The sequence below is a fragment of the Trichophyton benhamiae genome (assembly GCF_000151125.1).
Source record: "Trichophyton benhamiae CBS 112371 chromosome Unknown Abenha-G-c-312d04.f1, whole genome shotgun sequence".
Lineage (NCBI taxonomy): Eukaryota > Fungi > Ascomycota > Eurotiomycetes > Onygenales > Arthrodermataceae > Trichophyton > Trichophyton benhamiae.
The window spans coordinates 11296-34110 of record NW_003315104.1 but is presented as its reverse complement, the minus strand read 5'-3'; the positions used below and the strand labels follow the sequence as shown (position 1 = coordinate 34110).

The following is a 22815-nucleotide window of genomic DNA, read 5'->3' as shown; positions in this document are numbered from 1 at the left end:
AAGGGAGAGAGATCTAAATACAAACACCCAATCAGAAACAAATGCAGCAGTCGTTGAAACATCTAACCTGTAAGGCATGCCTGTTGAAGAACTATGAAACGGAAGGGGAGAAAAGACATGTCGTGACAACGTTGACCTAAACTCACTCCACCTCCAGATTGTGTGAAACGAGAACGATTGAAAGGAAACTAGCAGGCGATGAAGCTAGAAATATCTAGCTCAACTTGTTCTGCTGCAGGAGCCAAGTCAGAAGGTCGACCTTGGTTGCAACAGCGAGTGGTTTCATGTGGCCAGATTCATCCTTTTCGGTCACAACGGCGGCACTATTCCATTCAAAGAAACGGTTGAGGACGCTCAGGGGAGTATCCATGGTGATTTCAACGAATTCTTTGCGTTTGCCAATGTCGTCGTCAGTGGGCTTGGGAGCTTTGCCCAGATTTCGAGGGTCAGTAATGATCTCGGAAATCTTAGAGAAGTCAAACATGACATCTGAGACGGGGCTGTTGCCGGTAGCCCTGCCGCGGGAAATCCAGCTGAGGGTGTTTCCAAGAGTTATAAGACCGACTAGCTTTCGGCTTTGAGCCGCCAGGACTGGGAGCTGATCAAAGCCCTTATCTCTCATGGTCTCGATGGCAGTGGAACAAGGTGAGTTAGCAGACACAGTGGTGACAGGCTTGAGACGAAGAGCCTTAACCTTAGCGCCACCGAACTGGTCGGTTGATCCCTGGGGAGGTAGTTGTGGTGATTGTGGCATTTCTGCGGTGGCAGGCAGCAGGTTGTTGGCTGCGAGCCAGTCATCGTCAGCAAACTATGGAGGAGAACGAAAAGGTTAGTATCCAGAATCATTAGTATAATGGTACAGAGACTGGACATACCTTGGTCAAGTAGCTTCGGATGCTATCAGGCAGAACAACAACAACAACATCATCCTTGTCAATCTGGCCATCCCTTGCTGCTTGAGCTAGACCATCAATAGCACTTCCACTGCTACCGCCAACAAGTAAGCCTTCCTCAGCAATGAGCTGTCGAGCGTACTTGAATGACTCTCTGTCTCCAGTCTTGTACCACTTGTCAACAATTTTCCTGTCAAGGACATCGGGAATAAAGTCATATCCAATACCCTCAACCTTATATGGCTCATTGAGGTGCTCCTGATTAAGAGGCTCAGGAACAGCAAGAATAGATCCATGGGGGTCAGTTGCAATAACCTTGATGGAAGAATTGTGCTTTTTCAGGCCACGGGCAATACCGGTGATTGTGCCACCAGTACCAGCGCCAGCAATCACTACATTGACCTTACCCTCCGTCTGAGTCCAAATCTCTTCTGCGGTTCCAAACTCATGTGCAAGAGGGTTATTCTCGTTGCCGTACTGATCCAGGATGTGCGCATTAGGCAACTCCTTCTCCAGACGTTTGGCTACTCCGATATGGGATTCAGGAGAGTCGAAGGCAGCCTCGTTAGGGGTACGGATGATAGTGGCATTCAGGGCACGAAGTACAGCAACTTTCTCTGCGGACATCTTCTCGGGCAAAGTAATGATCGCTTTGTATCCTAAAAGGGGAAATATATCATCAGCAAGGGTGTTCATGTTGTAAGGGCAAGGATTGAAGCCAAACCTTTGACAGCTGCAACAAGGGCCAATCCGATTCCCCTAAAAATCACCGACCGTTAGATCACAACTCAAAAGCAAGCCAGGCAAGGTTCTGCCACTTGCGCATCCTGCATGGTTCTCTGTATAATAGGGTACGTTACATACGTGTTGCCACTGGTCGGTTCAATCAATGTGTCGCCTGGCTTTATCCTTCCTGAGCGCTCAGCCTCCTCGATCATGCGCAGGGCAATGCGGTCCTTGACACTGCCGCCAGCATTGAAAAATTCCAGCTTCGCATAAACTGTTGCCTCTATACCCAGGCTCTTAGGGAGCTTGTTGAGTCGAACAAGAGGGGTGTTGCCGATCTGTTCGGTGACGGTCTCCATCACCGAAGGAGGGGTTCTCTTCTGAGACTGCACCATGGCTGCTGACAGTCGTCGTCTGAATAGGTCGCAAGAGTATCAAGCAGTCAAAAATCCGTTATCCTCTAACAGAGATGTGGTTTCAGACTCTGGGAATAGTTCTGCGCGATGAAAATATTGTTGGTACCTTTGGAGGATAAGACAGATGTTTGCCTCTTCTCTGATGGGACCAAAGGAACCAGCCGAAAGTAGCCGGGTTAAACTTTACAAGAACTTTTCTTCGAGCAAGAAGATATTTATGGACTTTAAGACACGTTCTCTTCCTCTGGCCCGTTAACACTAGTGTGCTGGCCCTCCCATGCTCTTTGCTTGGTATAAAAAAGGCCAGGATGAGGAGAAGTTTTTCGAGATTCTCTCCTGCCTTTGATTCAGCCTTTTGCTGAAAAAGGGCGAAAAAGGACGAACATCCAGCCAATCAGAGACAAGAAAATAAAATGCCGGGGGCCAAAAAACTCCGAAGCCAAAAGTTCCGCTCTCAGCCAATCAGGGGAGAGAAAAGGAATATAATTAATCCGTTTAATTATGTAATCCATCATTCTGGACGGGAGCTTTTTCGGGAGGTCGCAAAGAAGTAGAGCAAGAAGATTCAGAGAAGAAGAGAAGCAGAAGCAGGAGACCATGGCAGAATCACAGACGACAGGCAGCGATGCCTCAGATAAGGGACAGAAGCCTACCGGGTTCAAACCCGGGGACGATATCCTTACTCACTTCCGCAACATCTACGCCGGGGTTACAGGCAAGATGACACCCGAGGGTGTTGAGCAGTTCAGACTCGCGAGAGACCTTCGCAATGAAGAATCAGACTGCAGGCGGTGCGAATCACAGAGAGATTATCTGCTGAATTATAGTATGAGTTCATATACGCCTTCGTCACCGGTCTTACTTGATCTATTACTGATATGGTTCATTTACCTTATAGGCCCTGTTATACGGTTCCTTCAAGATAACATCAGACAGCTTGGAGGCGACATATCATCGAAGAATATATATTGCCGGAGATGTACCGCTCGGCAAGGTGGAGGGTTTGATCCAGAGTATGGAATTCAGATATGCGCGAATGCCATGAACAGCCAAAGCCAGCTTGAGGATACCTTGGCTCACGAGATGGTACATGCCTACGACCATTTGCGGTTCAAGCTTGACTGGACAAACAACTTGAGGCATGCAGCTTGTGCGGAGGTATGCTGCTCCTACTAGCGAGGAATGCCAATTGATGGCTAACATCATACTAGATACGAGCTAGCTCCTTGAGCGGAGAGTGTAGATGGGCGAACGAGTTCTTTGGAAGATTTGAATTTAAGTTGGCTAACCACCACCAGGAGTGTGTGAGACGAAGAGCCGTCATGTCCGTACAGGCGAGACCGGCATGCAAAAGCAAGGAACAAGCTTTGAGAGTGGTAGATGAAGTATGGGAAAGCTGCTTCCGAGATACACGACCATTTGACGAAATATACCGATAACACCAGATATTATGGGAACGCAAAAAAGAAAGGAAATCAAATGCACAGGCAAACAGGAACGCTCAAACAATGACGCTGTAACAATATAGATAGACTTTGAAAATACCCCCTCCTTAATTCTGCTTCATTTATTTCGATTTGCTCTTGCTGGCGGCAGCCTCTCTCTGCGCCACTCTCTCGCCTTTGACACAGTACTTCAAGATCCATGGGTGTCGTTGAACTTCATCCAGCGGGATTCGGCTGGCAGGGTCAAGAACGAGAAGCTAATGAAGAAAATGTTAGCAATACTATATTGGGCTTGAACATATCCATACAGTTAGGGGACTTACTTTTTTGATAAGGTCTCTGGCTTCTGGGCTCACGAAAGATGGGATGGTCATCTCTCCCCGTACAATTCTCCTGTGGGTCATGACTGGGGAGTCTTCAAAGGGAGCTTCACCAACGAGGAACTCATATATAAGGACACCCAAACTCCACAGGTCGACCTTCTCATCATACCACTTATCACCGTTGCCTGGCTTGAGCATCTCTGGAGGGAGATAGTCGAGAGTACCACACATCGTCTGCCTTCGGTTGTTGGGGGCATGCACACTCCAGCCGAAATCACTAATCTTGATCTCTCCGTGGATGCCAACAAGGATATTCTCTGGCTTGATGTCACGGTGCATGACATGCTTCTTGTGCAAGTACTTCAGCGCAGCTGCCATCTGGGCAATGTACTGGGCTGCTTTCCATTCAGGGAAGCGGTTTTCCTTTCGAAGGTGTTTGTATAATTCACCCTTACCGGCGAACTCAAGGATTAGGAATACTCGCTTGCTGTCATGGAAATGACCATATAATCTCAGGATGTTGGGGTGTCGTAGGTTGCTTTGGATCTCAATCTCGCGTCTAAGCTGCTTCTCAACATGTCCGTGGACAAGCTCGCTCTTATGCAGTACTTTCAATGCACATACGAAGCCGGTTGACCTCTCACGGGCAAGATATACTCTTCCAAACTTTCCTTTGCCGAGTGGTTTGCCAATCTCGAACATGCCGAGGTGGAATTTCTTAGGGTTTCCAGCCGAGTCATTCATGCGCAATGTATTAGAAGATTCCTCTTCCAGAGGGCTTCTGTGTGATTTGGACTCGTTATTGTTTTGCAGCGCTAGCTTCAAGAGGTTCGGCCTGTTGGAGGTGGGATTCCCATGAGCTGGAGCTGGGCCGCATTTTGATGGCACTCCCTATGACTTATTAGCTCCCTGTGGCTTTGAAATGTTATTGAGACCGGCTATACCTTTGCCTTGATATGATGGCTGGCTGGCGGTTCGTTTTCATCGTTCACATCCAACCGCTCAAAGCGAGCTTCCAGGGTCTTCGTAGACATCTTGCGCGGGAAGGGCAGTAGTATAGACAGGTCGAGAAATCGGGAGCCGTTACAACACAGTATACAATCCAAAATATGAGAGAGGAGGCAAGGAACAAGAGAGAAGAGAGTTGTTTTCTGCTGTTAAAGAATTAGAAACTCCTTCAAGTTGCTCGTGGTTTTCTATTTACACCAACCGCCGGCGTCGGCGTTGCCATAGCAACCATCGGCCCGTTTACATCCGGCTTACCTAAGATTTTCAATCAAGTGTCCACGTGATAGAGTTCAAAACCAGCAAAAGGTAGGAATGACTTGGACCACAAATACAACAAGTCGCTCTTGTTTATTTATTTTTCCCTTCTAGGTCTATCTTGTCATTGCAGTTAAAAGGCCCAAGATTAATCTTAAACCGTCATCAGGAAAATTAGACTGGCTACCATGGCTGCCTCGAATGGAACACAGTCGAGCTTCCCCTCACCAGAAGCCACACCACCAAGCTCGATAACAAGGAAGGGCTTCAGGATAACCACCAAGAAACTGCCAATTCTTAAAGCTGGCCCAATTGATGAGATGACGAATAAGCTGGGGATTGCGCCTCCTGAGATGATATTTGGAGATAACTTAGTCTCAATTGAGCATATACCATCAGGGTGGGGTATCAATTTCAATGCTTTTGATGCTTTGGACCGTGTGGACAAAACAGGAGCCTCTATGCTCAAAGTATCATACTCAGGCGAGTGGCAGAAAAGCAGGTGTGCAATATCTGGAAGTAGTTGTTTATATGCATGTTATTTTAGCGCTAATACCTGGAATAGAGAATCAGCGCATGAGGGTATAAGGGAGGTGGTGAAGCCTTTTGACTGGTCATATACCACAGACTATAAGGGAACAGTCACTCCTAAAGGTCATGAATTTGAGCAAACATCCACTCCTCTCCCAATAGAGAGACTTAAGCAACCAGATCCAATTCTGTTCTACGACGAGATCATGCTCTATGAGGATGAGTTAGCGGATAACGGAATCACTATGCTATCATGCAAAATTCGTGTTATGCCGACATGCCTTCTTCTGCTTACTAGAATGTTCATGCGATTAGATAATGTTCTTTTCCGGTTACGAGACACCCGCGTGTTCGTGGACTTTGACACGGGTGAGGTAATGCGGGAGTATCTTGCAAAGGAGGAAGGATATGATAAAGTCAAAGAAGTAAGATTCACCCTTCTTATAGATGCCTGGAGAGAAATGTCCTACTGAACATGTGTATAGATGATCGGAGGCTCACGCAAGGACGTCCCCGCGATGATGAGAGACCCAAACCACATCGCACAGATATTACCAGTTGTAGACAGCAGTTTAGAGCGGGTAGTTCTACCTCCTCAGACAACGTAAGCGGGGTAAAATATAACCCTGCTACCTTGAATTTGTATCATCCTTTAGCATCTGTACTTGACATTTCTCCGTGGTGTAAATATGGATTCTATGTTCTATGCATTCTTGCTGATATCAAAGAGCTTATCTGCACTTCCAGCGCTAAACTCTTTTGGACCAAACCAAAACAAGCGGCGCGTCAACTTTGACAATTTAACCTCAATCATCGCGTTTAACGGCTCATAAGCAACAGAATACCCTGAAATCCTCCGTTTAGCTTGTATAGAAGTCAGGGATAGACTGACTGTAGCTATAAAGCTACGATAATCTACAAAAATGCCTCGTCCGGCGGCGAAACGAGCCCGAGCCACCCGCAATCAACCACAAACGGCCAAAGCAAATGCGACGAAGGGAAGACCAAAGCGAAAGATCTCTGGAGGACAGTCCGAAGAGCGTACCACAAGCACGAAGTCGGCGCCAAAATCTAGAGTCACCTCTAGGAAAGATGCTAATAGTTCGGACGTGGAGGGGCGAAGCGATGACTTACAAGATGGGAGCTCGGGGTTTGTGCAGAGAGAGCGGGAACGAGACTCACTTGGTAGCCAAACTCCCGTCAGAGACCGCCAGCAGGAAAATGTACCCTTATCTGGTGGCGTTAGTATGGGGACGTCGTTGAGATTGCAAGGATTTCCGGGTAGCGCGAGAAGGGATATGAATCCAAAGGGGCACACGCCTGCCTTCGAGAGCTCAATATTAAGCGCATTCCGTCCACGTCCAAGGCAGCCGAGTATATTACAACTAGTGGGGGATGACTCCTTGGACCTTGGATCATCCGAATTGGGCTCTGATGACCTGTTAGGCAGCTTTGACCCCGAGGACGTGTCTACACCGCTTCCAGCAAAGAGGAGAAAGTCACTAAACCAGGCCGATATTACTCCCACAGTTACCAAGAAGACACCAAAATTACCACAGGTGTTTGTTGAAGTCCCCATACGGCATGATCTTGCCTCAGAAAAGAGAATATCGGATGATCCGCCTGCTCTTGTGCAAGCTTTGGGTGAACAACACGCTGATAAAGCGCCGGAAGAGCCAGAGGACATTGACGATCCTCAAGAGCAGGAACCCGCACTCGATGAAGTTCAGTCTGAGATACCTGTGGCTGTAGATGAGGATGGCAAGGACGATGATTGTTCATCTGTTGGATCTGTGGACTCTCTAACCCCCATGAATTTCGCCATAGAAACACCACCACAACGCAGGCGGCAGACAACCACTCTGGCACCGCCAGAAAGCAGTTTAGGATCCATTACACCTCCTGCTTCGACTCCAGAGAGTTCTGCAAACCAGAAACCAAGCCCTCCACCTTCGAAGCCTACCCATTTGTCTACGACCTCCTTGCAAGATGCCCTACTTCCACGACGGCGTCAACGAGGTAAAGGCCTACCTAATAAGAGGAGTAAACGTTCTCGTGCTGGAGGTAAGGACTATGTGCTCTCAGCTTCGGGTTCAGAGGATGAGCTCAACTATACCGGAGGGCAACAAGAGGACACATCCCCAGGCTGGCAGAGGAACACAAAGCGATCACAGCAGAACCAAGCCCGATTCAAGCTACGAGAAAAGTCTCAGAATACATCACAGCCCAAGAGAGGACGCGGTAAAGCTGCTACGGTATCGTCTCAACCAAGGAAGAGTTCAACGCCGAAGAAGACCTACTCCCGCCTCAGTACGACGGGCGGCGATGCAGACTGGGATAAGGAGAACCAGCTCGACGAGGAGACTGGGACATCACCAGAGCGAGAGATAGTAGCTCCCGTTATGAGCGAGGAGTTGCTGCTCCAGAAGAAGAAGTTTGCTGAGATCGATGAATGGTCCATCGACTTTGAAGAGGTCCTTGACGACGACGGCGAGGCGTACTAGAAAACCAGCGCCGCATAACTAGTTAACCACAGCAGTTCTCAACATTGACGCCCATGCATCCCCTCGACTGCCATCAACCTCGCCTCATCATCGTCTCACGCCCTTCGTCCCGTCCAACGCTTCATTTCGCCCTCTCTTTGATATCCAACAAACACCCGCTGTTATGTAATCGAACCCGCCAGTAGCCATCTTTAGCCCCGCGTTTTCTCCCAGCATCAATACGACCGAAATTGAAGAAAGACGGGAAAGACGAGGCAAGACAATAACCCATCAAACTATTTCACCCGTTGCCGTCCTCTGCCCATCTTGTCCACGCATTATTCAGTCTTCCCTTATCCTATATCAGCCGTATTCAGCCATCATGGATATCAACGTCGACAAATACCCAGCCAAGAGTCACGCGAGACGCGTTGCTGAGAAGCTCAAGGCCGCGGGGCACGGCTCTACCGGCATCATCTTCGTCGAAGGCCAAAAGGAGCATATTATCGATGACAGCGACGAGCCGTTTCACTTCCGGTGAGCCGTGGGAATACATTCAACTAGGCGAAATAAGCTAACGAAGGATGTGATAGTCAACGCCGAAACTTCCTCTACCTGTCCGGCTGTCTTGAGGCCGAGTGCTCTGTTGCATACAACATTGAGAAAGATGAGCTTACATTGTTCATTCCACCAGTCGACCCAGCCTCGGTTATGTGGTCCGGCCTCCCTCTCGAACCCGCCGAAGCCTTGAAGCAATTCGATGTTGATGCCGTGCTCCTCACAACTGAGATAAACAACTATCTCGCGAAGTGCGGAGGCGAGAAGGTCTTCACAATTGCAGATAGGGTTTGTCCAGAGGTTTCCTTCTCCTCCTTCAAGCAGAACGACACCGATGCTTTGAAGCTTGCCATCGAGTCCTGCCGTGTGGTGAAGGACGAGTACGAAATTGGTCTCCTCCGACGTGCCAATGAGGTCTCCAGCCAAGCTCACATTGAAGTGATGAAAGCCGCAACCAAGTCGAAGAACGAGAGAGAGCTCTATGCTACTCTCAACTACGTCTGCATGTCTAATGGTTGCTCCGACCAGTCTTACCATCCAATTCTTGCATGTGGTCCCAATGCTGCCACTCTCCACTACACCAAGAACAACGGTGACCTAACTAACCCGGCTACCGGGATTAAGGACCAGCTCGTACTTATCGATGCTGGATGCCAGTACAAGGCGTACTGCGCAGACATCACCCGTGCTTTCCCCTTGTCCGGCAAATTCACCATGGAGGGCCGCCAGATATATGATATCGCCTTGGAGATGCAGAAAGTCGCATTTAGCATGATCAAACCTAATGTTTTGTTCGACGACATGCATGCTGCGGTCCACCGGGTTGCCATCAAGGGACTGCTCAAGATTGGCATTCTCACTGGCTCTGAGGATGAGATTTTCGAGAAGGGAATCAGCACCGCCTTTTTCCCTCACGGTCTAGGCCACCATCTCGGCATGGACACTCACGATGTTGGAGGAAACCCTAACCCGGCTGACCCGAACCGCATGTTCAAGTATTTGCGTCTGCGAGGCACTGTTCCAGAGGGATCCGTCATTACCATTGAGCCCGGTGTAAGTGTTGAATCGAGTAGTTGCTCCGCCGAATGTTTCACATACATTTACTAACCCTTGCTCTAGGTCTACTTCTGCCGTTACATCATTGAGCCATTCCTTACTAACCCCGAAACCAGCAAGTACATCAACACCGAAGTTCTAGACAAGTACTGGGCTGTTGGAGGTGTGCGTATCGAGGACAACGTTGTCGTTCGCGCCAATGGCTTCGAGAACCTGACCACGGTGCCAAAGGAGCCCGAGGAAGTCGAACGCATTGTCCAGGAGGGTGCTAAATAATCACGTTTATTCAAGGCACCGAGTGGTCGAACACGCAGGAGAATGTACATATTTTATGATCTACCCAGTTGATTTGCTGAAACCAAAAAAAAAAAAAAAAAAAAAAAAAAAAAAAAAAAAAAAAAAAAAAAAAAAAAAATCCGATCACAGCCTTGTTTATTGATATTACATAGTAGGAATAAAGGCCTCTTTGCCCACCGCGAATAATAACCATAAGAAAAGCAACTACTCGTACAACCAGCCTAGAAAGCTCTAGACCTTTTTCTCGCCGGGCCCTTGAATGCCGGGCTACTGGTGTTATCACGCTCCCTGGCCCTCTTCTCCTTCATGTCCAACACGCGATTAAGCAAATCGAAACTGAACTGGGGGTGCTCAAGACACAATGCCTTGAACTGCTCCTCGGCATCATGACGCAGCACATCACTCATCTTAGCCCAGAAGCGAGCAACCGGTCCTCTGATAGCAGTGTCCTCTGGCGTGGTATGGCTATACACGTATCTCGCATACTCGATCTCGCCCGTAGCACTACTCTCGATGCTACCAATCTTGTTCTGAGCAAGCAGCTTGAGTTTTTCGTTTCCGAGCTTTTCGGCCAAGCTGTAGATTCGAGCGTGTTTGAGGAGCTGCTCGCCGCTTGCATCGACCTTGGGGATCGCTGGGTCTTGTTCAAGGTCTTTTCCCGACGGGAGGAGACGGGGGAAGTACTCTCCTGTATATTGAAATTGGAGGAAACAAGCTACTGTGTCTGTCAATTCGTCTTCAAGGTGGATGCGCCGCTGCACAAGGTCTGTTAGCATGGCGTTCACGTCGCAGCAACTGGTTTTCAAATGGAAAGAAAGGTCTGTTGGCGAGGAGAGGGTACACTGACCTCGCCTGTCAGCTCGCACTGGGCGAGTTTCTCTGCGAAGAAAGGACTCGATTCGAGGACAGCCTGGTGCGCTGTGAGTATTGTTTGCTCTCCGTCTTTACCCAGCACCAATTGCACTATGGGCGATGTAAGATAGCTAGCCTGATATTAGCCGGTATTCCATTGTGCTGGCCAGCTAAATGCTATATGCTGTGGAGCGGAGCTGTGCATACTTGAGGAAAACCGCCTGCTGGCTGTGGACTTCGGGTTCGGCTGGCGGCTGTGTTTCCTGGTCCCCTGACTCTTTATCCTTCTCTTCCTCCTTGGTCATTTCTGCTGAAGGGTCTTCTTCTGCTGCCGGGGCTGCTGATTCCTCCATCTCGACGTCTCCTGGGAGCTCGATCTGTACCTGGGGAATTGAGTCCGCCATGGCTGTAGTGAAGGTCTAGCAGGCGAAGTAAGTATACGAATGGACACGAGGGCCTCTCTCTCCCCTGCTATATATATATATATATATATATTGCATAAATATATATATATATATATATATATGTAAAGCAGCGCAGTGAGGAGTAGCAAGCAGCTGCGGCGGTTGTTTTGTTGTCGTGCTTGCTCGTTGGTCGGGCGATGCGAAGTTGTTCCTGGCTAGACGGGCTGAGCTAAGCAGGAGGTTTAACGGCGATCTAGAAGAAACGAAAAAGCCAGAGAGACAAGACGACGACGAAGATGAGATGGAAGCTATAAGGAAAGCGAAGAAAGATGCTCGTGTCTGATGCTGTTGTACATGTATATTACAGAAGACAAGGCTGGCTCTTTTGCGTGGCTACGTTCTCGGGGACCCCAGAGGACTTTTCTGGCTGCTACTACTTGACTCTTCAGCGCTCTTAGCCTTCCTCGCAAAGACAGTGAGCTCGACAGGGTTGAAGAACATCTCTGGCCCTGCCCCTTCCATGAACGCAAATATGACTTCCTGGGTCTCGAATTCGGCCAGGTTGTCCAGCGACCGGCGCATGTACAAGACGACCTTTGCGATCTTGGCCCAGTCGAGCTCTTCGCCCTTGTGGTCGGTGGCTAGCCCCTTGAACAGGTTCCTCCAGATAGCAGCGGCCAGCTGGGCGTCTCCCTTGACTATGCCTTCGTCGTAGGCAGCTATGGCGCCTCTCCACTGCACGAATAGATCCTTCAGGTAGGAGACCCGCACGGTGCGGGACGTGAGTGCATGCACCTCGACCATGCGGCGCTCGGCTGCCTGCGAGAAGTGTTCGAACAAGTATCTGTTGTAGACCTGGAAGGCTTCGGGCGTGGGTAGGCCGCGCAGTCGAACTGTGAGGAGATACATGTGTAGAAAGGTGACCTGGGCCCACGTCGAGAAGGTAGGAAGAAGACCGAGTTCTACCATTTTATTCACCACCCATTAGCATATGTAGGCATCTGTAGGCATCCGTATAAGGCAGATAGATTGCCCTCACCTTCATACCACCATCCGCTGCCTTCGCCTATCTCTTCGCCCGACTCTGCCTTGGGGACCTGGTCGGCCTTTCGCAGCTTCTTTGATATCGAGTAATCTGCCTGTGTCGAGCAATTGGTGAACAATCTGTCTGCGATGCCATACGACATATAGGTACTATCGGTGTCCGATATACCTCGCTTGGTCGTATATGAGGGTGAAATCGCCGTCCTTATTCTATCACCCGCGGTTATCTTGCGTATAAGCCCGTCGCCATAACCACGGCTGCTTCTGATCGGCTGTATCGGCCTGGAACTGCTGGAGAGACCGCGACTTGTCACTCCTAGTAGGCTCTTCTTTGCATACCGGCACTGTTGTCTCCCTGCGAGCTGCTTCTTCGCTGCCTGCAAGCTGTCAGTCTCTCTGTCTCTCGCGCTGTTACCAGCAGCAGCTTCTCTCTTACCTGGCCAACCTGCGCCCAGCAGCGGCTCCTCGACACTTCCATCTTCCCTCTTCTGCTTCTCTGCTTCAATTCGTCTTCCTATCCTCTTATCTTCGGCTCTTCTCCTCTATTCTTCTCTTTTAACCGTCTTCTAACTGCTATTCTTTCTTTCTGCTTTCTTCTTCGTCTTCGCTTCGTAAAATATCGCCATCACGTGACCTACTTCCAGCGCAAAAAGAAGCAAAAAGACGTTGACGGAGGAAGCCCAGCGAGCACTCGATTATATGCATGGATCTCGCTGTAAGGGGCCGGGATACGCCGGCGAGTCGACCTTAAAGACAAGCCCGGCAGCGAGGATGTCTGTCTCTGAGTTCGAGAGGAGGTCGCATTGCAAAGCCGACTAAGCTACACTACGCCCTGGCTTCCATGCTGCTCTCTCTCTCTCTCAGTATACAGCGTAAAAAAGGGGGCAGTCCACTCTACCCAAGTTACGGAGTAACACTCTGCCCATCCGGATTGTATCTGCACAGCACGCGAGGAACCCATCCATCCCGGGGGCGACTCTGATGCATATAGATTAATGATGCTGCCGGCCGTGTTCGAGTTTTTTTCTCCGGCGAGCACCAGCACCAGCGTAGGCCAGACAGGCAAGACAGGCAAGACAGGCAAGACAGGCAAGACAGGCAAGACAGGCAAGACAAGGAAGAGCCCGCGCGAGACTTAAGTAGACAGATGGCCGTTTCTGCCACCCGCAAGCAGCGACCGCCTTCGACCCTCGACCTCGACCTCCAACGACCTCCAGCGAACCTCCGTCCAACCTCCAACCTCCATCCAACAACATCCACAGCCAGCGTCACCATCGCCATCGCCATCGCCATCGGCGCCATCCAGCAGAGAAACGACCAAGCCCGGCGGAGAAGGCCAGTCGTCGAGCCTCTTCACGGCGGTCTCCACGCCGCAAGCGCGAAGAAAGCAAAAGAAGTTTAAGAAGAGTGAAAAGAAAAAAAAAAAAAAAAAAAAAAAAAACACGAGAGAGAAGCCCCTGACGCCCCCCCTTGGCCCCCTTGCGGTCCCTCCTGGTCGCTCTTCTCGACGCTTGCTCGCCTTCTACGACTTCTACGACTTCTACGACTTCTTCTACGTCCTGTTGAACGGCTTCGACGGCTTCGACGACTTCGACGACTCGCATATCCGCCCAGCAGCCAGCAGCCAGCAGCAGCAGCAGTCGAAACGCAGCCCTGTCCAACGGCGGTTAGCCAGCTTGCCGCTCCCCCGTTTCGCACGCAGGTCGACCATGTCCATAGTGCCTGCTCTAGACCCCCAATGAATGGCTTGTCGGTCAGCAGCGACGTTGCTACAGCCCTAGTAGAGGATCGATGGATGGGACTTACGACCTTCGACCACCACCGCCCGCCGCTCGTGACGGCACCAGCAGCAGCATCCGGGCAGCCACGCAGAAGACAATGTTGTCCAGAGCGCTGCAGAAGGCCAATACCGCCGTCCTGCTCGACAATGCCACCAACTACGAGGGCGCCATCGATGCTTACACCGACGCCTGCGGTCTCCTCGCGCAGGTCATGCAGCGGGCTGGTGCCGACGAGGAGAAACACAAACTAGACGATATCGTGAGTTCCTCTCTTCCACTCCACATCTATATGCTTTTATACGTTTATACGGCTTATCGAGAGTCTACTTTCTAACTCATCCACGCAGAGGAATACGTACACTACGAGAATAAACGAACTCCGGCGCCTGGGTCTGGCGCTGCAGGCTGGCGGAAAGGCCCTGCCGGAGAGACCGCCGAGCGGTGAATCGCTATCCCAGAGCATCCTCTCAACCCATATCACAGACGGCGATGCAGACGATCAGGATATCTATTTCATTGGCACCGCCACTGCCACCCAGATACTCGCCAAATCTCCCGCCACTGAATCGCAGAATGAACGCTACATTCCGCCCCGGCAACAGTCCCTGCATCCGTCTGGAGACGGTAGCGCCCACGACACGGACAATACAAGTAGTACGAACATGAACAACGAACATCATCCCTCGGGCAGCTATTCCAGACCAGACGGTCTCGGTCTCTCAAACGTTGCGAATGGGGATCTGCAGAATCTCCAGGAGAGAGGCACCGAGTCGACTTCCTGGCTAGACACCATAGATGAGTCCGGTGCTTCATCAACCTCGTCTATACGCTCGGCAAACTCTTCTCTCTATCTACGACGGAAGCAGGACGCCCACTACAGCAGAGGTACCGAGGCCGAGTTCGATGCTGCCCTGGACGAGGCTGTCGAGGCCGCTTACGATGATGGACTCGAAGTCGTCCCTCGGGAAGATGAACCTGATGACGATATCATGTCGCACGTCCGCCGGAATATCGAATTGGCCAAACAAAAGGTACGAGAGGCTGAGCTAGAGGCTGAAGCCGCCAGCGTATCCGCCAGGGAGCGAGACCGGAGAAGACCCGAAATATCGCCTGACGACATAGACGTGGGTTCTGGTTCTGACCTCGACCGGAAAGGTTACTCAGACCACGAGGCCGAGGAAGAAGAGCGGATCCTGGAGGAGATGATGGACGATTTCGAGTTCGATCTCTCGTCCAAGTCTGCGCTTCCACGGCAATCAGGCTCCAGCGGCTACTCGAGTAGAACCTGGGGTAGCTCCGTTGCATCAAGCCGGACCAACACGGGCACCTTGCTTTCCACCCTCACGGAAGAAGATGATTTCTCGATCCCTCCCGGTGGAATGGCCAAAAATGTTCTTTCTTATTCCCAGCCGTTTCAAAAGCTCCCTCCGCCCGTGGGTGCGCCTCCGCCTCCACCGCCTCCACCGCCTCATCCACCGGTCCAACAGCACCAGCACCAGCAGCATCAACTACCACCACCACCAGCTCCCACTCGCGCTACACCAACACCGCCTTCACCCTCGGCTAAGGCATCGACAAGCTCTCCAGACACTGCAGATATTATGATGGCGTCGACAGTCCGGTCGCGAAGGCTGTCGGGCCGTCCAAAGGAGCTAATAATAGAGACCGGCTCAGCGCATGCCCCCTCAAGCGCAGACGGGGCCCGTCAAGTGCCACTACCTCCCTCAATGCTCCTAGCACATCCCATCACCCCGCTACCTTCGAAGACAAGCCATGGAAAATCGTCGAGCGATTTCAATCTTGAATCAATACAGCAACGCCCACACACAGCAATTGGCTCTCCAGAGTCCCCCGGACCGGATTCTCCTGCGATCTCAGCCTTTCCTACCCTTAATACACATGAATCGGTCGATTTTGATACATTATTGACGTCTCCACCGTTAACTTTGAGCAGGCTACACTCTGCGCCTGGGATATCTAGAGAACCTACATACTCGGCTCCTGCTCTGAGTAAATCCTCGCAGCCCCCTAGCAGCCCCTTCACCACTTCCTTCATCCCAGAGTTAGGCAAGACCTTTTCTTTGCCTGCTGTGCCACCGCTCAGTTCGGCCGGCCCGTCTAGGCACCTATTCGACAATAACATCCATTCTCCGCTTACGCCGGGATCGCCTAACCCCAACGCCCCCGATGCGCCCATCCCTCTCGAGCCTTGCCCCCAATCCTTCCTCCTCCGTCCATTCTGGCTAATGAGATGCCTATACGAAACGATCACCCATCCTCGTGGTGGGTATCTGACCACTAAACTATTTATACCCAGAGACATATGGAAAGTGAAAAACGTGCGAATCAAGGGGCTAGAGGAGAAAATCTCAAACTGTGATCTGCTCACCGCAGCACTACTCAAACTAGCAAAGGTCGACACCAACGATGCTGATGCCGTCCTAGAGGAAATGCAGGCATTCGAAAACATCCTGGATCAGGTGCAGGCCGTATGGTCTAGGAAACTCGGGAATGAAGTCGGCGTGCAAGGTGCCATGGCGCTTTTCAAGCTATCGTCAGATGATACCTCTCCGGCGGTAGACTCATCCTCCAAACCTTCCAGCAGTGGAAGCAAATCCTATCTTTCCTCGTGGCGAAAACTCCGATCAAAGAGCTCTGGTATATCGAACACAAGCTCAAGCAGCATATCGAGAGATAACGGAAGGGAAAACTTGACCATGACATCGCTGCCGATGACGGATACCGTCGCTACAGCTACTCCACGACGAGGCGTCATCGGACTCAACTGTACTGGGCCAAATGCAAACTATATGAGCGCTCTAGCCAGGCTTTTCGACGCAGCGCAAGTTATAGGTATGTTAACCTTCCACCGCCACTCATCTACGTGCTTTCCCTTCAATAAATAAGCCGCTTAAGTACTAACTTTTATCCAAATAGATCAAATAGCGCGCCAAGTTGAAGATCCAGGCCTAAGACATTCATCCCAGACTCTAGTTGGTCTCGAGCTCAGCACTCGGCATGCGTCTGAATTCTTCGGATTCTATGCGTGCCGGTTCGCCCTGAATGATATCGGCCTCATGATCGATAAGTTCATCAAACGAGGCAGCGAATATGTCATGGCTTGATCTTCTTGGTTTTTCCTTTTTTTTTTTTTTTTTTTTTTTTAATACCACCCTAATCCCGTTGCTTCCCCCTTTTTATATCTGATTTTTATGCCATAACGAAATATTTGGTGTTCCCCCCGGTTAGATTATGTAACTCGCATTATATCGAGGTGTTCATGGCTTGGCAATGTTTACATAATCCCCTCTGCTTTTGACGTCGTTTCCCCTTTTATTGGTGTTTCTCTTGATGTATATATCAAACACTTCCGAGGGCGCTGCGATTTGCTCCCTGCTGACTCCAGCTTCTTGGGATATTAAGCCCATTTTTGCTTAAATAGAAGACGTTGAGATTTGTACCCTCAATATTTTTTTTTCACTATTCTTATCGTTTTGAAACATCTTAAAACGCGCTCTTAAACCATGGGTCTCAAGCGCGGGAAACGAGCTTCATCCGAAGACGTCGAACCAGCTGTTTCGGAAGACCGTTCCAAGAGGGCCAAAACAGCCGGTGATGCAGGCAAAGCCGGTCCAAATGCTCAGATATCCGCGACTTTAGATAAAGCTCCCAAGACGGATTCCAACGGAGATCCATACTGGGAGATCTCGCGGCAGAGGCGTGTCACTATATCTACATTCAAGGGACGCGTCCTAGTGAATGTGCGCGAGTATTATGAGAAAGATGGTCAAGAACTGCCTGGAAAGAAGGTATTAATATCCATTGAGCCACCCTCGTTGCAAGGAAACCATGCTAACCCTTCGCGCTTCCTACCAGGGGATATCTATGACACTAGAACAGTTCAACAGCCTCGTTACATTACTTCCTGAAATCTCAGCCGTTATCGAACAGAAAGGGGGCAAGGTTACTCGTCCGGATTTCTCTGAGTCCGCTGCCACAGTTGGTGAAGAGGACGAAGAAATGTCCGATGTGGATGAGGAAAAGTCGAAATCATCCAATTCCAAAGCTAAGAAACCATCGCCCACGAAAAACTTCGAGGCTACGAGCGACGAGGATGACGACGAATAAATAATTTAAAACAAGTACAAATTGCCCTGGTTGGAACCTGGTGTATGAAATTACGTGTAACCCGGCTGGCGCCTGGTGTATGGCATGGGAATTTGGAGATATCCAGTTTGATTTAAAAAAAAAATTGGTAATTTCTATTGAAAGTCTGATTCCAGTTGAGACCTATTGTCTAATGTGGAATAATCTGATATTCATATATAATCAAAAACTACGTCGCTGGGTGAGCTCTTTTTTTTTTTTTTTTTTTTCTTTTGGCAAATAAGCTAGCTGTCTAGTTACCTAGCCTACCTTGTTTGTTCCTCATGTCCCAACTTACATGCTAGTTAGTTTCCTGGGTTCCAACGCGCGATGCCAAAGAGCCTCCTTTCCAGGCAAGCTGAGGATCAGCTTCCTTTCGAACAACGCTTTCATTTCCGGGCTTTCCATATCCACCTCCGCCAGGAGTCTTGATAATGATGCGGTCACCTGGTTCCATATTTGCAGTGTTTTTGGCTCCCAAGCTCACATATTTGATGATTGGAGGCTCCTTAGATCCCTCAGGCTGAGGCATCTTACGGACCCAGATGTTCTGGCCGCAGGCAGCATCCTCTCCACCGTGCATACCATAGGGGTGGTAGACACGACGTTCGGAAAGAATGGATACCTGGACAGGAATGCGGAATTCGATATCTCTGATGACACCATCACCACCGCGGTTCTGGCCCGCTCCTCCGGATCCGGCGCGCAGGCTGAATTCTCTGAGGAGAACGGGGTATCTTCTCTCAAACACTTCCGCGTCAGTGATGCGGGTGTTTGTCATGTGGGTGTGGACTCCAGAGGTTCCCTCCCAGTCAGGACCGGCTCCGCTACCACCTGCAATGGTCTCATAGTATCCGAAGCCCTTGGTTTCCTCCTCGCCTGAAAGATTGCCTCCGAATCCGAAGGTCAGGTTGTTAGTATCACCCTGGGAGGCGGCACAGGCCTGGAAACACTTCAGGATGACATCGGTGACACGTTGACTCTGTAATGCGGTTAGCATGGTCTGATATGCGTGGCTCTCAGTACCTATGAAAGTAAAAACTTACTGTCATGACGTTTCCACCCACAACTGCAGCTTTGCTAGATGGGGAGAGGAATGAGCCCTTGGGGATTTTAACGTTAATAGGCTTCAGGCAGCCTTGGTTGAGTGGGATTTCCTCCGAAATGAGACATCTCAGGCAGTAAATGATAGCGGAGTAAGTGACGGCTTCGGGGGCATTGGTATTGGCTATATCATCGTTAGCAACGCGATTGCATATTTGACCCTTGATAACCCGCATATAACTCACCATAAACCTCTGGGCCGGTGCCTTCGAAGTCAAAGATAGCCTCTCCCTTCTCAGCATCTATGGAGATCTTGAGGTGGATGGGGCTGCCGTCATCCATGTGCTCAATTGCAGTGAGGTCCGCACCCTTGAATCTCTCACTAACTTGCTTCAGTAAGTTGCGTACGCTGAGTTCTGCGTTCTTCTGGATACTCCTCATATAGAGCTGGACGGTAGATCCACCATACTCCTCAATGAGGGTAGAGATGAGGCTGATACCCTTCTGGTTTGCGGCGACCTGTGCCTTCAGATCGTTGAGGTTGTCTGCAAGGCATCTAGTTCCACTGCAGCCAGGGTACTTGGCAGGTTCACGGTAGAGCAACTCTACCATACGCTCCTCGTTGAACTTCCCTTCAGAAACAAGCTTCTCTGATTTTATAGCAGCACCCTCCTGGTACAGTTCTTTCGAGTGTGGAGGCATGGATCCTGGTAGGATTCCTCCAATATCCGCTACAATAGTTGTTAGTACTCAGCGAAGTAATGATAGTTGTAAGGGTCGTTACATACCATGATGAGCTCTGGACGCAACATAGAACATGATCTCGTTGCCAGAGAAGGCTGGGGTAATCACAGTGATATCAGGCAGATGGGTGCCTCCAAACTCAGGGTGGTTGGTCACAATCACGTCGCCTGGCTTGAGTTTTCCCTTCCACATTCCAGCTTGAGTACGAACACAGGTGGACATGCTGCCCAGATGGACGGGTAAATGAGGAGCATTGGCAACAAGGCCGCCATCACTGTCGAACAGAGCACAGGAGTAATCCAATCTCTCCTTGACGTTTGTGCTGACACTAGTCTTCTGCAGCGCACGACCCATCTGCTCAGCAATTGCCATGAACCGATGGCCAAAGATACTCAGCAGAATTGGATCGACCACATCAGCCGATGCCTTTGCATTTTCCTTCTTGTTAACGTCAACGTCGATAACCACATGGGTATCAATGATGAGAGCAGAGGAGGTTGGGGTGACCAGAATAGTCTGGGTTCCATCTCCGAGAATAGCAGGTCCGTCGATACGGTCATTTGTTTCCAGAGATCCAATCTTGTAGATAGGAGTATCAACACGGCCGCCTTCGAAGTATACCTTCTGAGTGGCATGTGCCTTGCTCTTGGATACTGGAACTGGCTTTGCGTCACGAAGTTGCTCGTCGACGGTCTTAGGGAAGCTATCAAAACTCTTTCCGATAGCTCGGAGACGAATGTCGTCAATGATGATGTCACGGTCAGGAAGGGTGAAACCGAACTCCTTTTCGTGCTGCTCAATGAAGGACTTGCCAAACGCTCCGCCATCTTGCGGTTTAATGATCATAAGAGCAGACTCGGTTCCGCGGTATCTCATGTTGAGATATTCCTCGAAAACAATAGCTTCTTCCTTGAAACCCTGGTCATTGAGTCTCGCGACTGCCCCCTTTCTCAATTCCTGCATTCTCTTCTCAATGCTGGCCTTGACCTCCGAGCTCTCGGACCAGGACATGGACTCTGGAACCTGGCTTTCGTCAACTACATCGGCAAGAGCCATTCCGTAGGCAGACAAGACGGAGGAGTAACGGTGGACCAAGATCTGCTTGATACCCAGGTTTTCAGCAATTGCAACTGCGTGCTGGCCACCGGCACCACCGAAGGTAGCCAGACGATGTTTCGAGGTATCGTGGCCCTTGGCTTCAGTAAGGGAGCGAATTGGTCGAGTCATAGCCTCGTTGGCAACCTTGATGAATCCATAAGCGACTTCATCAGCAGTCATCTTGCCTCTCTTTCCACTCTCAGCCATCTCAGCGTTAACCTTGTCAGCTAGTTCTTCGAAGAGCTTAGCGCTGGCCTTCTCATCCAGTCCTTCATCCTCATTTTTTCCGAAGATTTTGGGGAAGAACTCGGGCAGAAGTCTGCCCAAGAAGAGGTTGGCATCAGTGACAGTCAAGGGGCCTCCCTTTCTGTAGCAAGCAGGGCCTGGGTGAGCTCCGGCAGACTCAGGGCCAACAACAAAAAGACCATTGCGGTAGAAGAGGCGAGAACCACCTCCGGCAGCGACAGTGTTGATGTCAAGCTGTGGTGACTGAATAGTGACACCTGCAGTGGTGGTTTCGAAGACGTGCTCGTATCGGCCACCGTATCGACTGACATCAGTACTTGTTCCTCCCATGTCAAAACCGATGACGGGTATCTTGGTCTTGGGATCGTAACTAGTCAGGGCATATCCGACGACACCACCGGCAGGGCCGGAAAGGATAGCTCGGAGACCGGTGAAGCCATTGACATCGACAAGGCCACCATCCGACTGCATGAATTCACATCGAGCGCTCTTTGGCTGAGATGGGTCCTTGACACCTCCTGCGCCCAGGACGCCCTTGAATCCAGACTGGAAGCCAGAAATGTATCGTTTGATAGTTGGAGTGAGGTAAGCATCGGCGCAGGCAGAGGTAGCTCGGGGAACGAGCTTAATCATGGGCATAAGCTGGTGACTTAAGCTGACGTGCGTGAAGCCGATATCACTGGCAATTTTTCCAACCAGAGATTCATGGTCTGGGAAAGTATAGCCGTGCATCAAGCAGACGGCAATGCTTCTGAAGCCCTTATCATACAAAGCTTGTAGCTGCTCCCTGACTTTACTCTCAGATGGACGCTGCAGGATCCGCACAGCCTCTGAAGACAAGCCTCGAACAATGTCAGCATCCTTGGCTTCCTCGGTACGGGCCACCGTGGGGGTTGCGTGCCTCGTTGGGTCCTCAGCGTAGTCTTCCAGGGTAACTCTCTCTTCTATTTCAACCACTTCCTCAAACAGATCGTCCGGTCGACGAATGGCAAGGTCGAAGATCTTAGGACGAGACTGATTTCCTATCTTCAGGCAATCCCGGAAGCCCTGGGTGACGACAAGGGCCATACGCTCACCCTTACGCTCGAGGAGGGCATTGGTAGCAACAGTCGTGCCCATCCGTATACTCTCAATCTTGGATGTGTCGATGGGAACGCCTCGAGGGATCTCTTCGCCCTGGAACTTCGATAGAAGCCTACGGATGCCCTCGAGGGGTGCATCCTTGTAATTTGACGGATCCTCGGACAGAAGCTTGATCACGACGTCATCTTCCATCCTGCCCGTCCCCGGATTGCCTACGCAGTCCGTGAACGTGCCGCCACGCTATATACATACACATATCAGTACGGGACGTTCAGTAAACAGGACATCCTGTAGTAATATCGAGAAATACTAACGTCAATGGCAATGCGGATTCCATTTCCTTTGACCTGAGACATGGCCACGCCCAGATAGCTAGCAGCAA

At 50.4% G+C, this 22815-nt stretch overlaps 11 protein-coding genes across 11 annotated transcripts; 6 read left to right on the top strand and 5 right to left on the bottom strand.

The window, feature by feature from the left end:
• Positions 1–214: 214 nt before the first annotated feature.
• Positions 215–2014, bottom strand: ARB_07681 (uncharacterized protein; the record flags this gene model as incomplete). Its single annotated transcript, XM_003013915.1, has 3 exons — positions 215–808; positions 876–1626; positions 1758–2014. The coding sequence occupies 3 exons, from the start codon at positions 2012–2014 to the stop codon at positions 215–217; spliced, it is 1602 nt and encodes a 533-aa protein (XP_003013961.1).
• A 618-nt stretch (positions 2015–2632) lies between these two features.
• ARB_07680 (uncharacterized protein) lies at positions 2633–3474 on the top strand (the record flags this gene model as incomplete). The annotated part of the gene is made up of 2 exons (XM_003013914.1): positions 2633–3193; positions 3247–3474. 2 exons carry the CDS (start codon positions 2633–2635, stop codon positions 3472–3474), a joined length of 789 nt encoding a protein of 262 aa, XP_003013960.1.
• A 128-nt stretch (positions 3475–3602) lies between these two features.
• ARB_07679 (serine/threonine protein kinase (Ark1), putative) lies at positions 3603–4837 on the bottom strand (the record flags this gene model as incomplete). Its single annotated transcript, XM_003013913.1, has 3 exons — positions 3603–3737; positions 3804–4694; positions 4748–4837. 3 exons carry the CDS (start codon positions 4835–4837, stop codon positions 3603–3605), a joined length of 1116 nt encoding a protein of 371 aa, XP_003013959.1.
• Positions 4838–5254: 417 nt separating this feature from the next.
• ARB_07678 (uncharacterized protein) lies at positions 5255–6070 on the top strand (the record flags this gene model as incomplete). Its single annotated transcript, XM_003013912.1, has 1 exon — positions 5255–6070. The coding sequence occupies one exon, from the start codon at positions 5255–5257 to the stop codon at positions 6068–6070; it is 816 nt and encodes a 271-aa protein (XP_003013958.1).
• A 450-nt stretch (positions 6071–6520) lies between these two features.
• Positions 6521–8101, top strand: ARB_07677 (uncharacterized protein; the record flags this gene model as incomplete). Its single annotated transcript, XM_003013911.1, has 2 exons — positions 6521–6842; positions 6987–8101. The coding sequence occupies 2 exons, from the start codon at positions 6521–6523 to the stop codon at positions 8099–8101; spliced, it is 1437 nt and encodes a 478-aa protein (XP_003013957.1).
• A 361-nt stretch (positions 8102–8462) lies between these two features.
• On the top strand, positions 8463–9970 carry ARB_07676 (uncharacterized protein; the record flags this gene model as incomplete). The annotated part of the gene is made up of 3 exons (XM_003013910.1): positions 8463–8617; positions 8674–9691; positions 9758–9970. 3 exons carry the CDS (start codon positions 8463–8465, stop codon positions 9968–9970), a joined length of 1386 nt encoding a protein of 461 aa, XP_003013956.1.
• A 242-nt stretch (positions 9971–10212) lies between these two features.
• Positions 10213–11247, bottom strand: ARB_07675 (uncharacterized protein; the record flags this gene model as incomplete). Its single annotated transcript, XM_003013909.1, has 2 exons — positions 10213–10870; positions 11051–11247. The coding sequence occupies 2 exons, from the start codon at positions 11245–11247 to the stop codon at positions 10213–10215; spliced, it is 855 nt and encodes a 284-aa protein (XP_003013955.1).
• A 393-nt stretch (positions 11248–11640) lies between these two features.
• On the bottom strand, positions 11641–12917 carry cbp3 (ubiquinol cytochrome-c reductase assembly protein Cbp3; the record flags this gene model as incomplete). Its single annotated transcript, XM_003013908.1, has 4 exons — positions 11641–12209; positions 12287–12441; positions 12631–12805; positions 12863–12917. The coding sequence occupies 4 exons, from the start codon at positions 12915–12917 to the stop codon at positions 11641–11643; spliced, it is 954 nt and encodes a 317-aa protein (XP_003013954.1).
• A 372-nt stretch (positions 12918–13289) lies between these two features.
• ARB_07673 (uncharacterized protein) lies at positions 13290–17197 on the top strand (the record flags this gene model as incomplete). Its single annotated transcript, XM_003013907.1, has 5 exons — positions 13290–13398; positions 13435–13957; positions 14076–14331; positions 14477–16925; positions 17067–17197. 5 exons carry the CDS (start codon positions 13290–13292, stop codon positions 17195–17197), a joined length of 3468 nt encoding a protein of 1155 aa, XP_003013953.1.
• Positions 17198–17596: 399 nt separating this feature from the next.
• Positions 17597–18200, top strand: ARB_07672 (RNA polymerase II transcriptional coactivator, putative; the record flags this gene model as incomplete). The annotated part of the gene is made up of 2 exons (XM_003013906.1): positions 17597–17881; positions 17973–18200. The coding sequence occupies 2 exons, from the start codon at positions 17597–17599 to the stop codon at positions 18198–18200; spliced, it is 513 nt and encodes a 170-aa protein (XP_003013952.1).
• Positions 18201–18519: 319 nt separating this feature from the next.
• On the bottom strand, positions 18520–22625 carry ARB_07671 (uncharacterized protein; the record flags this gene model as incomplete). The annotated part of the gene is made up of 4 exons (XM_003013905.1): positions 18520–19200; positions 19265–19446; positions 19508–19993; positions 20051–22625. 4 exons carry the CDS (start codon positions 22623–22625, stop codon positions 18520–18522), a joined length of 3924 nt encoding a protein of 1307 aa, XP_003013951.1.
• Positions 22626–22815: the final 190 nt, after the last annotated feature.